General features: G+C 42.6%; 1 protein-coding gene across 2 annotated transcripts in view; it reads right to left on the bottom strand.

Moving 5' to 3' along the window:
* The window catches only part of grm7 (glutamate metabotropic receptor 7), a 63,599-nt gene extending 58,184 nt beyond the window's left edge, over positions 1 to 5,415 (bottom strand). For both annotated transcript variants that reach the window (XM_032521911.1, XM_032521912.1), the window contains exon 1: positions 3,968 to 5,415. In XM_032521911.1, the coding sequence (XP_032377802.1) occupies positions 3,968 to 4,471 (504 nt within the window). In that variant the 5' untranslated portion in view covers positions 4,472 to 5,415. The remainder of the gene's footprint in view (positions 1 to 3,967) is intronic.
* Positions 5,416 to 12,193: the final 6,778 nt, after the last annotated feature.

Here is a 12,193-nt window from a genome sequence, read left to right on the forward strand (position 1 = left end):
TATATATATATATATATATAGTGTGTGTCTGTGTGTGTGTGTGTGTGTCTAATCATATGGTGCTGCATTTGGTATTTTACATATCAACCGTGTCTCCTACGATGGGGCTGAGAACAGTGCTAGAGATGTGACTAATTGGCATGCGGTACTACATCAATCAATGTACAAACAATTGTCTTTAAAAAAAACAGACAAAATTAAAGCTGCAAGCAGTGACGAACAGGCCCTCGCACTCCGTGCACGTCGGGGGATCCAGCGGCTCCTAGTCAATGTGGTCGTGTATTTCCATGACCGTCGCACACTGCACGCCAGATTTAGACTTAATTCTCTCCTTAGTGTGCATAGCATTTTTTGCAAATTGTGCACCACTTCCTGTGTTCACTATGCGGCGCTAGAGAACACACAATTTATACGTCATGTTGCTGTATATCATGTTTAAACAACTAAATTTCAGGTAAATTGATTTTTGTCAGTGTTTACTTCCTGTTGCCAGTAGGTGGCGCTATGACTATAACTCATTATTGACTTGCACATGCTCTCAGGCCTGTTCTCTAATTAAGCATTTTTGTCCAATTTGGGAAAAACTGGACAATTTCAAGGTCTGTAGATTGTTCTGACTGATTTTGAAGTTGATTGGGTTTAGTCTGAGAAGTATGTTAAAGAACTCTGCAAAAATGTCAAAATCATCCATCATTTCCGGATTCATTTTAATATAGCTTACGTCTGGTTGGGTTAAGGGTTTGGCTTCAACAAGCTTTTTTGTAAGTTTGGACATGATACATATGCTTTGCCGAACAACAATGTTGGTGCTTGGGCCCTAATTAACCTTTCCTATTGTGTGTCACTTTGAGAGTTTTTAACATAACACAAACACACAGCCTTCATATTAATGTGGGGTCGATCTTTAGCACTGGCGGCTGAATAGATCCACTGCAAGGCTTCAATCTCCTTCAAATCAATCACAGTGATGATTCTGTGAAAAAAGAAGAAATAAAAAGCCGACCGAGGCCTGTCAGGGCTATGAGAGCAGAGGACGTCAATGCCTCACTTAGACAGCTAGTCTGAAGGGGCCGCTTCCCCAGACAGGAGGACAAGACGGAGTTCACCTGCATTCAATACAAAGTTTGGCCTCGGTCTTTGAGAAAAGAGATGCGACAGAGAATTGCGAGCTACACACCCTGATGTAAATGTCATCTGGATGAAAATCAATTTCATGATTCATTCAAGAGGCCAGGACTTACAAATGAACAAAGTTGCCCAGACTTTTCATCTACAGTGTCATCCTCCCCAAGAATGACTGGGTGCTCATGAGCTACACAGTAAGGATTGGAGGGTTTTTCAAAAGGTGCACACCATCATAGCTCCTGGTAAGAATTCAAAAGTTTGACTGATTGATTTTTGCCCCTGCTGTGGCATTGTTGCTTCTCATTTCCAACACAGCATGAAAGTCAGTGAAATAAAAACATCTTAGCAGCAAATCGGCCTCACCATGGCAACAGTATTGATCAACCCTCCTAGGTCCCCAGAAAAATCTATCCCTCATGTCAATTTCCCAGCATTAACAGTTCAGCAGCTACTCATGTCCTGAATAGACAGCCATGATATTTAGCGTACAGCAATAAAATCTACAATCACTATTTAATTGCCCTGATGGTTCATTTATCAGAGGAGTGAGATGTACAATGCCCTGAAGATATTCAATGAGAACAAAGTAGGCTAGGAGGACAGCTCAGGGAGAGGTCATCGACCTAAAGCTCAAAGTGCAAAGATTAAGACCACTTCAAAGTCCATTAGATTGCTTATGAAGCACATCCCATAATCAAATGTGCTTTCAGTCAACAAGGAAAATAAATTGCTTTCTACAGAGCCCTTTTTTGCTTTGATATGAGAAAAGAAATCTGCTTTGCTTCATTAATCATAACTAAACAGGTGTTCATCATTTGATCATTTGATACTTGATGGATTGCGGTTACAAACAATCTCAGAAACTTGTAATGGCTGCCACACGCTAATCAAATGCTGTAAACATAATGAGGGTAAATGGGCTGGGAGCTCTGATTTCTGGTAAGTATTGATTATACAGTATCATGTGGCCTCACATTTAATTTATCATCGTTCATAATCAGTGCTATCATCACTGCTGGTGCCACCGGAAGAAAAAAAATGTGCTGAAGGGCAAACAGGTTCTGACTAAATTAATGGTTTGTGCAGATTTGACAGTGGTGATTAAATGCACCTTTCTGGCAACACTTTAGGGAAAGGTGAAGAAATACAGAGTTTCGGACTAAAACTCACGACAGCTGTTGTTCAATTCACAGATTCTTCAAGCTCAAGCTCCAATGCAGCATCCCACATGGACTACACCTACACTCCCACAGCTTTACAATTACAGACATGCTAGTACACCTGGTGTAAGGAGGGCAGAGGAAAGGGAATTATAAAAGCATCTCTCTCCCCTTAAACCCTCTGAATTTCCGAAATGCATAATGTTGCATTAAAAACATAAAAGGTCTTACAACCCACTGCTCTCTGCAACAAATAACAACTGTGTTGAGGATGCTTCAAAGTATCACCGGAGGGTTTTACCAACTTGGATAATAAAAAAAAACGTATTTGTTAACTCAGCCTACAAAGAGTGAACAGGGACCAAAGCCAAGCTGAAGGTTGCGGTTGGGACCATCAGTGTAATTGTCCAGCCAATGGAAGCAAAAAACCCCAAGGATGAATGCTGTAGAGAAACAAGAACGTTGCATGTGTAAGTGTGTGTGAAAAGAAAAGGAAGAGGGGGGCTAAAAGCATGTTAAGTACTTTGATGGTCTTACAGTTGCAGTTAGCCAGCTACTTACAGTCAGGCCCTATGGTTTGTCTAATTGAACTGAAACAAAACACGAGATGACAAGACTGTGAATTCCAGTCTGCAACCACAAATCATTAGCACTAACACTACAGCTTTGATGAGCCATACAACTGTCCTCACACTAAAAAAACTGCATAGATGTTTGCACATTAGCAAAAGCATCCACAAAGTAATTAGATATTTTGCTATAGACATGACTTTTAAATAATTCATCTGTTGTATTGCTGCCCTGCTGTGTTTCCCATTCCACTGCAGCACCAGCAGTGGGCAAACACTATCAGTCGACTCTCAGCCAACAGGAATAGAGATGTGTTCTCATAAACCCCAGCTAACTCATTTAGGAATTAGTGGTGCAAATTAATTTCATTTACTCGACGCCATCGAGCTCAATTAGGGTGCAAAGAGTTTGAAACAAGCTCATTTCGAAGAAGAGCCCCCTGTAGATAAAAGCAAGCCAACTGCACCATAAATCAAAGCTTTCAGGTTCAAAATAACTCATAAAAATGCTTGCAGTCTCTCCTTACAAGAGGCTCATATAGCCTAATCATGTGCAATCACATGAAGCAGGCCTGTTATTCTCAGGAGAGGGCTGTTGAGTTTGGGTGTGATTGTGTCAGGCTGTCAGTGCCCACTCATCCAGACTCTGGAGTGAGACTGGAACAGACGGGAGCTGTTCTTTCAGCACCACCGGGGACAAGCAATAGCACACTCAGCTGTCTCATTCACACAGCGAACTGGAGGGGGAAATCACCCAAACTCACTTCGCCTTCCCTTTGTTACAATATTTCAAGATGAAGAGAAGTCTAGGTGAAAATGAGCCATAAAATGCATCAAGACGAACAAAAAAAACACGCACATTATATGATATCACCTAAAAATAGTAGATTTTTGTTAAACTATTTGATCTTTTCCCTGTGAGAAAATGCTTTTTGTTGTTACTACTTATATGGAATTCCTGTTCTCATCTGCTTCCCGGTAGCCTACTGGGTGGGTAGCAATGAGGCTCAACACTTTCACTCCTCCATACAAAGCGGAGCAGCTTACACACACTGTGGCCGTGAAAACACTATTTTAAAGCCACAAAACTATCGCTCAGGCTCAAAGACTTGCCTGAAAGAGGCGTAGGATGTTGGCAACCATAATCGATACTGAGCTCGCGGAGGCTCCGATGACTCCCACCACTTTTTCAGGCTTGACAAACACCGGTGGCTCCCCATTAGTACATCTCACGTCGGAGGTGTCCTTCGTGATCAGGGCTTGAACGAAAGTTAAAGATTGCTCCAGCGCGTAGGTATCCCTCGAACAAGTGTCCAGCACCCGGGCGCCTAAGGTGATGTTGGGTAAGAGAGTCTCGTCCTGGTTAATTTGGTCCAAAGCGTACATCATGGCCTCAAGCCTCTGGATGCCGTTCTCCTTTTTGAGGTCCCCGCACGGCGTGCCGTCGGCCCCTCTAGCGTGCACCGGGAAGAGTCCACCGAGGGTCAGGTGCCCCTCAGTCCGTATTGAATGGGGCGCATAAGTCTCCTGAGGCAGCGCAAAATCTACCACAGTCCTCATGATCCAAAACACTCTCAACATAGTGCTCAGCTTCACGCACAAACCAGCACCAGCCATGATCAACTTTTAGGAAAGATGGAGTCTGCAATCCGCCGAAGATAGAACCAAATATAAGAAGAAGAAGTTTGTTAAAACGAACCCATTCTTGTCAGCAAGGAGATTCAACAAGCTGGACTGAGGAACCAAGACGCAGTAGAGGGCTCAGACAAACTGCGCCCATTGCTTTGCTGCCAGGAGTGAGCGGTGCAGCTTGTTGAATCGTGAAGCTCCTGACGGTAATTTAGTTCCCTCGGAGAGAGAGGCTACATCCATTAGACAGAAAATATCAGCAAAAGAAGATGATCACCCGGCGCTGATGAACTGGCCTAATTTTGTCCATGTATGCTGAATCCAAAGAGCGAAACGCAATGAAGCCGCTGCTGAGAATCTTCACAATCTAAAGCGCCAATTCTACCAAATAAAATTTGGTGAATGTTAAGGAATTAGCTCTCAAAATCAATACTTAGATGTTAGGACCGGCAGAAGTGGGTGACATTCTTCTTCTGACCAACTCCACGAGAGCGCAGGGATGGCTCGGTCGGTGTGATGTCTGTCTCCCAGGGGTGCAGATCATCTCCACAGACTCAAAAAAAAGAAGGAAAGAAAACGAGTAGCAGGCTAAGCACTCAAATGTGTGTTCACTGAGCAGAGGACTAAGAAAAACCCAGCTAATTAACGCCCCGGCTCTTTTTCGGTCTCCGCAACCGCTCGCATTTATACAAAATGAATGAGTCACAGCGAGGGATTCACTCTGTGCGCCGAGTTTTCAGCCCCCTTTCCCTGCGAGACGTCATTCAGCTGGCCAGAGAGAAAAAAAAGAGTAGCATCACTTCATGGCAAGGTTTTCAGGAAGTTGTCTTCAGACAGTTCAATGAGAAGGTAAACAAGGCAAAGAAATGCACGTATATACTTGATTCGTGAGACAATTGTTCATTTGAGTGTCTCTCAGTGCGCATTCCTAATCTCTTTTTCTCTATATACCTCTCCCCTCCCTCCTTTATCCCACTCAACCACACACACACACACACACACACACACACACACACACACACACACACACACGCGCGCGCGCAACAGTATGAGAGTGTTTTTTTTCCTCTATTCTTGTGATGTTGGCAGTGGAAAGCTAAACAGTCTGTGGCATTATGAAACACAGCAGAGCTGTACGTAAGGGGGCTGCACCCGCCGACTAAAAGTGCTTTTCCTAAAATAGTTTGGATTCATTACTGATGCACCATTAAAACGGAGGGGAGAGCGAGAGAGAGAGAGAGAGAGAGAGAGAGAGAGAGAGAGAGAGAGAGAGCGATGAAGAGAACAGACACGTTTGGAGGGGTCCAGGCTGGTCTCCCAGGCAACCCTACTTCTGAAGACACTCCGGATTCATCCTGTGTGCGCACGCACAAACACACACAGACACGTAGACACACACACCACGCACACGCACACGCACACCACACACACACACACACACACACACACACACACAACACCACCCACACACACACACACACACACACACACACACACACACAAACACGCCTCATGCTGGCACACACTCTGGCACACAGACTGGTGAGAATTAACCACACCTTTAGGAACAAGGCGCCCTCACATTTTCCTAACAAAACACTATCATCACCAAACTATATAATTGCACAGATGGTGCTTTTACAAACAAGCAGATTATGATAATTTGCTTTTAGTGGGCATGCATTAGCCAGGGACTCACTTGGCAATTTGTGGCATTAATTAAAAAAAGGTGTAGGTTTGTGTAATTCAAGTCTCATATTAAAACTGTGTTATTGTTAGGCTCTACTAACGACTACAGTATTCATTCAGTGGGTTTCAGTGTAAGAAAAGGTGTTGACTGAGCACTCCTCGTCAAGTAACCTTAAAAATAAACCACCAAACCAGCCACCACACACCCAACAATGACATCCACAGGGCTGCTGTTTAGAAATCACAGCAGCACCTTGGGAAACAACAAACAGGAAACAGGAAACAATGAATGGATTATAGGATGAGTCAGTTAAGTTGCTTGATCATTGAGTAATAAACAGCCTCTGAGAGTTGCTTTATCTTGAAAATGATTACGAGGCATAGAATCCCATTTTATGAACATGTTCATGCCATTTGTTTCTGTTCAATTAAAAGATTAGAAAAGGCGATGCAGCTCTAATTGAAACATGTCCTATTGACATTACAGGCTTGGATGGACAAATTTCTAATTAATTAAGTTAAATAGAGATTCATTCAAGCCTAATCCGGCCATGTAGTGTATTTAGCTCCATTAGCTGCACTGATTTTGCATGAATATCTTTCAAGAGGCAAATCATGCATGTCCAACTCCGAGCATGTCAATGTGATTTTTGGTGCACAAGTAGCAAGTCAAGGCCAACATTCATGAGCTGCACCGAAAATACATTTAAGGGCGCTGTGTGGGAACTGCTGGGAAGAGACTGCTGAGAAAAGAAATGAGGTATGTGAGACGGGATGGGGGCAGATGGCCTCCTCCGCTGTGAGGGCACTGAGACAGGCAGACAGACCTGGAAAATGCTGCAACAGCCCCTTCAAATGACACCCTGAGAGACTGGTGTCACTATGCACGACACTAATTCCACTGCTAGGAGTCTGCGGATGAAAGCCTGACTCCCACTTACACTGTCAACGGAAAGGTTACTTTTGAAAAATGGGGCCCTCATCGTGATTTAATTCACTGACTAACCCCAGGAAGAGGGGTCTTTTCCCCCGGGGAGGCTGTGTGATTTAGACTTAGATTGCACTTTGGTTTGGATCTTCCCTTTTTCTTCTTCCTCATTCTCACATCGTCACGTGAACACAAAAACACACACTCAGAGAAATTCCATTTCAATTTCACCATGGGATGAAGCAGGAAGCAACAAGCAAGGAGGGGATTGAATGTATCCTAGAAGAGGTTTACGTTCAATAGATAGCTGACCAAACAAACAAATACAGCCACGGTTTCCATATGCCAGGGGTGCACTACATTTCAATGCATCCCACTAGATAAATGATAGGCTCCTATGAGAGACCAGAGCTTTTGTTTTAAGCATTCAATAACACGTCTGCTCGATGCAGTCTTCTTCAAGTCAATTATGGGGCTGGCACTGTGTGCTCCTTTAAAGAATGAAGAATCAAAGTACAATAAAAAATCTACCTTCAGAACAAGAGGCAATAAGGTTTCCTTTTGGGCTGACACTAGGCACAATGAGGTTTGTCTGTCAAATTAATTAACCTGGAAACCTGTTTAATTCCCGGACTCAAATGAAAGGGCTGTCGTATCCACAGGAAAGAAATAACTCCAGAGCGGGAGGTAATTGCATGTCGGGGTGATTTGTTCGAAAGCAAGCAGGCCACAGGCCCCATTTGGAGTCATGCATATTCTGTGAGGGGTGAGGTGTGAATGTTAGATCAATGTAGGGGCAGTGTTAGATTAGCAACATGAAGGTCACTGAGCTGCATGTCTGATTTTTCACCATCTGCTTTGGAATAATAAAATCAGGCTATCTACGCTTTTCTTCATCACTGTAAGCAGATATTGTAATTCTACAGACATGCTGTATGGGAAGACACATTCTTACCTCATCTGTGGTTTATGCCGAAGACAAAGCAGATGCATTACAGCTAGGATGATGGACTCTCCACGCTCTCAATTATGATTGTGATCCATCTGTCTTACCAGTTCCCTTCTAATTGTGTCCCTGAAAGGTGCTGCTGAGAGCTCAGTACCCTTTCACACTCTGAAATGTGAAAGATAGACAGATAATGCACAAGTGGCCACCGGAATACATAACTGCAGGGGCAGCTTGGGAACAGGACGTTTTTCTTCACAGGCTTTATTTGAAACTCATGTGTTGTATGGCCGTAAGTCTGCATAAACGGTACACAGAGATGTGGCTTTTAAGTCGAGCAAAAAAAGTTGAAGTGAGAAAAAGGAAAGCTAAAGGAATATCAACTGAGGACTGCTGCTGTTTTTCTTCCTTACAGACACTACAAGTATGTCCTCCTGATTGGGAGCCTGCCTGGATAATGATGAGAGGTATTACAGTGGTGCTCAAAAGTTTACATGCCCATGCTTAAGTTGACTAAAAAGATGAATAAATAATCATGTTTTGATTTACTTTAATACCTTAATTAAAAAATGAGGTAAAATCCACCTTTAAGACACCAATTTCTTTGTGAATGAATACGTATTATAAATAATAAATGTTCTTATTTAAAATACAGGGGGCAAATTATACATACCCCTATGTTAAATTCCCATAGAAGGCAGATTTTTTATTATTAAAGGCCAGTTATTTCCTGGATTCAGGATATTATGCATCCTATAAAGTTCCCTGGGCCTTTAGAATTAAAATAGCCCCCATATCACATACCTTCACCATGCTTAGAGATAGGCTGGGTACTTTCTATAAAATCTCTCTCATGCAAATCAAACCAGGTATTAGTCTAACTGATAAACCATGCCTATCTCTAAGCATGGTGAGAGTATGTATGATGTGGGGCTATTTTAATTCTAAAGGCCAAGGGAACTTATCAGGATGCATAATATCCTAAATCCAGGAATAACTGGCCTTATAATAAAAATCTGCCTGCCTCTATGGGAATTTAACATAGGGGTATGTATACTTATGCCCCCTGTATTTTAAATAAGAACATTTATATTTACAATACGTTATCTTCACAAAGAAATTGGTGTCCTTAAAGGTTGGATTTTACCTCATTTTTTAATTAAGGTATTAAAATAAATTCCAAAACATGATTTTTTTATTCCTCTTTTTAGTCAACTTAACATGGGCATGTAAACTTTTGAGCACCACTGTTATATTGCAGTAATTGACCCATAGGTACTGACCTTCCACCCACACAGTCCGGGAGTTTTCCAGAAAACCCTATTAGTGGGTGACTGGGCCTTTGCTTTGATGGCTATACTACATGGTCCACTGGACTTATGTAATAAGTGGATGCAGCTGTGTTAGTTAGCCAGGAGGACTTCAGCCACAAATTTGATTGTGATAGCAAATGCCTCTTGTCTTATGTCTGTTAATTAGCTGACCCTTTGAGTAGCTCTCTAAATTTATTTTATTAGATTAGATTAGATTCAACTTATTGTCATTACCCATGTACAGGTACAAGGCAACGAAATGCAGTTTGGGTCTAACCAGAAGTGCAATAGCAGAAGTGCAGGATATACAATGGTTCGTAAGTGCAAGACATGGATATGTAATGATAATAAGAAAAGAATACTATTATAAACAGAGTTTTACAGATGGGTTTGTCCTAATACAAAATATAGATAACAGGTATTGTGAGCAAGATTTACAGCTAGGAATTGGTGGATATTACTAAATTGCAAATTTTTTACAGATATGTGCAAACGACATAAATACTAATGAAATAAGTAAAGTTTGGCAGAAACTATCCGAATTAAGGTGGTGGAAAGTAATTGCATATTACAGTTAAAGTACGGTAGTGCGGATGTAAATGTAACATTGGTACTGTAAAAATAAACAGTCAGCAGTGCAAATGAAATGTAAGTAGTGCAAAAAGGTAGTAGTGCAAAAGATCAGATGTAAACAGTCTTTACTATAGAACAGTCACATTGCAGATGAACATTATAATATTGCAGATAACAAAATGGAGGCAGGTGTAGGAGGGAGAGGAGGTCTGTCGTATATGAGGGGAGTGGGATCAATGAGGATTAGAGTTCAATAAAGAGACAGCTCTGGGGAAAAAACTGTTCTTTAGTCTGCTGGTCCTGGTCCGGAGGACCCTGAAACGCCTGCCGGAGGGCAGGAGAGAAAACGTCTGTGGCTGGGTGAGAGGAGTCCTCAGGATGCTGCGAGCTCGATGCAGACAGCGTTTCCTCTGGATGTGCTCGATGGCGGGCAGTGGGTCCCGGTGATGCGCTGGGCGGTTTTCACCACCCGCTGCAGTGCCTTGCGCTCTGCAACAGAACACGCTCCCATACCACACTGTTGCACATTTTGTCAGGATGCTTTTATTGCACAGCGATAGAAGTTCACCAGGATAGTTGAGGAAAGCTGATTCTCCTCTTGTCCTCAGGAAGAAGAGGCGCTGGTGAGCCTTCTTGACCAGGCAGGAGGTGTTTGGTTACCAGACATGTCCGCCGAGATGTGGATCCCCAACTTGAAACTGGAGACCGCTCAACAGCCATTCCATCGATGTGGATGGTGTCGTGCTTGCCTCTGGCTCCTTTCTGAAGTCCACGATGAGCTCCTGGGTTTGGTGGTGTTGAGGAGCGTTTATTTTCAGCACCATGTGCCAGGTGCTGGATCTCTTCCCTGTAGGCAGTCTCATCGTTGTTGCTGATGAGACCAATCACCGTAGTGTCGTCCGCAAACTTGATGAGAAATAGATTCGTACACGGCTTGCGTCGGAGGTGAAGGGAGTAGAGAAACGGGCTCAGCACACAGCCCTGTGGTACACCAGTTGTTGAGTGTGGATGGACGTGGAGCAGTTGGAGCCTGATCGAACATTCTGGGGTCTGTTGGTAAGAGAGTCCAAAATCCAATTGCACGTGGAGGTGTTGATGCCCAGGTCTCCAAGTTTGTTCATGGTACACTGTGATGGAGGAGATTTTATCCACAGTCTTTGTGAATGACTCATAACCCCCGTGTGTGTTTGTGTGTGGGCGGAGGGGTGATGTGATGTGCCAGCGTGACGATAGAAAGACAGGTACAGATGACCACCTTTCATAACTGTTTATCTGCCAAAAGAAAAGAAAAGAAACAAATGCAAAAAAATAGGGTATTATAAATCAGTTCTTTAATGGCACTATCTTGGTGCCCATAAGTGTCCAAACAAAGATAATCAGAAAACGATATGTATCACTGAAAACACCAGTGAATCATTCATTCAGCTTTTCTCCCTCACACCCGCCCTCTATGAGGTCTCAGTCACTGAGCTTGTAGATAATTTCGACTGTAAAATTACAAATGTTATTGATGCCATTGCTCCCACTAAGGTCACAGTTGTCTCTGGAGATAAAAGATCTTCATGGAGAAATGTCATACTGGTGAGAAATTTAAAAAAAAAAGAGTGTCGAAAAGCTGAACGAAGGTGGCGAAAAAACTAATCTCCGGTCCATTGTAACACCTATAAAGAGGGACTTTGCACTTATAATTTGAAACTAAGGAATGCAAGGAGATCCTTCTCTTCTGACATTATCACCAGAAACAATAAGAATTCACGTGCTTTGCTTGCTACTGTCGATAGGTTAACTAACCCTCCAGTACCAGTAGCATCTGACCTTGTTTCTACCAAGGCCTGTAATGATTTTGCCTCCTTCTTCGAAGATGAAATGCAGAAAATTAGACTAACAGTCCTCCATATCAAGTCCAGGATATGTGTTGTCCAGGCAAAACAAATTCCAGTATGACAACATTTCATACAATCAACCATAAAAACCTGGAGGAAATTGTACAACATCTGAAAACCTCGCCCTGGTGCCTTAATATTCTATCAACGGGTGTTTTAAAAAATGTTTCAAATTGTCTGGCATCAGATCTTTTACAGATTGTAAACAGGTCCCTTCTCGCAGGTATCTTCCCACAGGCCCTGAAAACTGCAGTCATCAAGCCACTCTTAAAAAAGAACAATCTAGACACGTCACTAATGAGCAATTATAGGCCAATATCAAACCTTCCATTTTGAAGTAAAAGTATTGAAAGTTTTTCAACAACTCAACCTTTTCTT

This window comes from Etheostoma spectabile, chromosome 7 (genome assembly GCF_008692095.1).
Source record: "Etheostoma spectabile isolate EspeVRDwgs_2016 chromosome 7, UIUC_Espe_1.0, whole genome shotgun sequence".
Taxonomy (NCBI): Eukaryota; Metazoa; Chordata; class Actinopteri; order Perciformes; family Percidae; genus Etheostoma; species Etheostoma spectabile.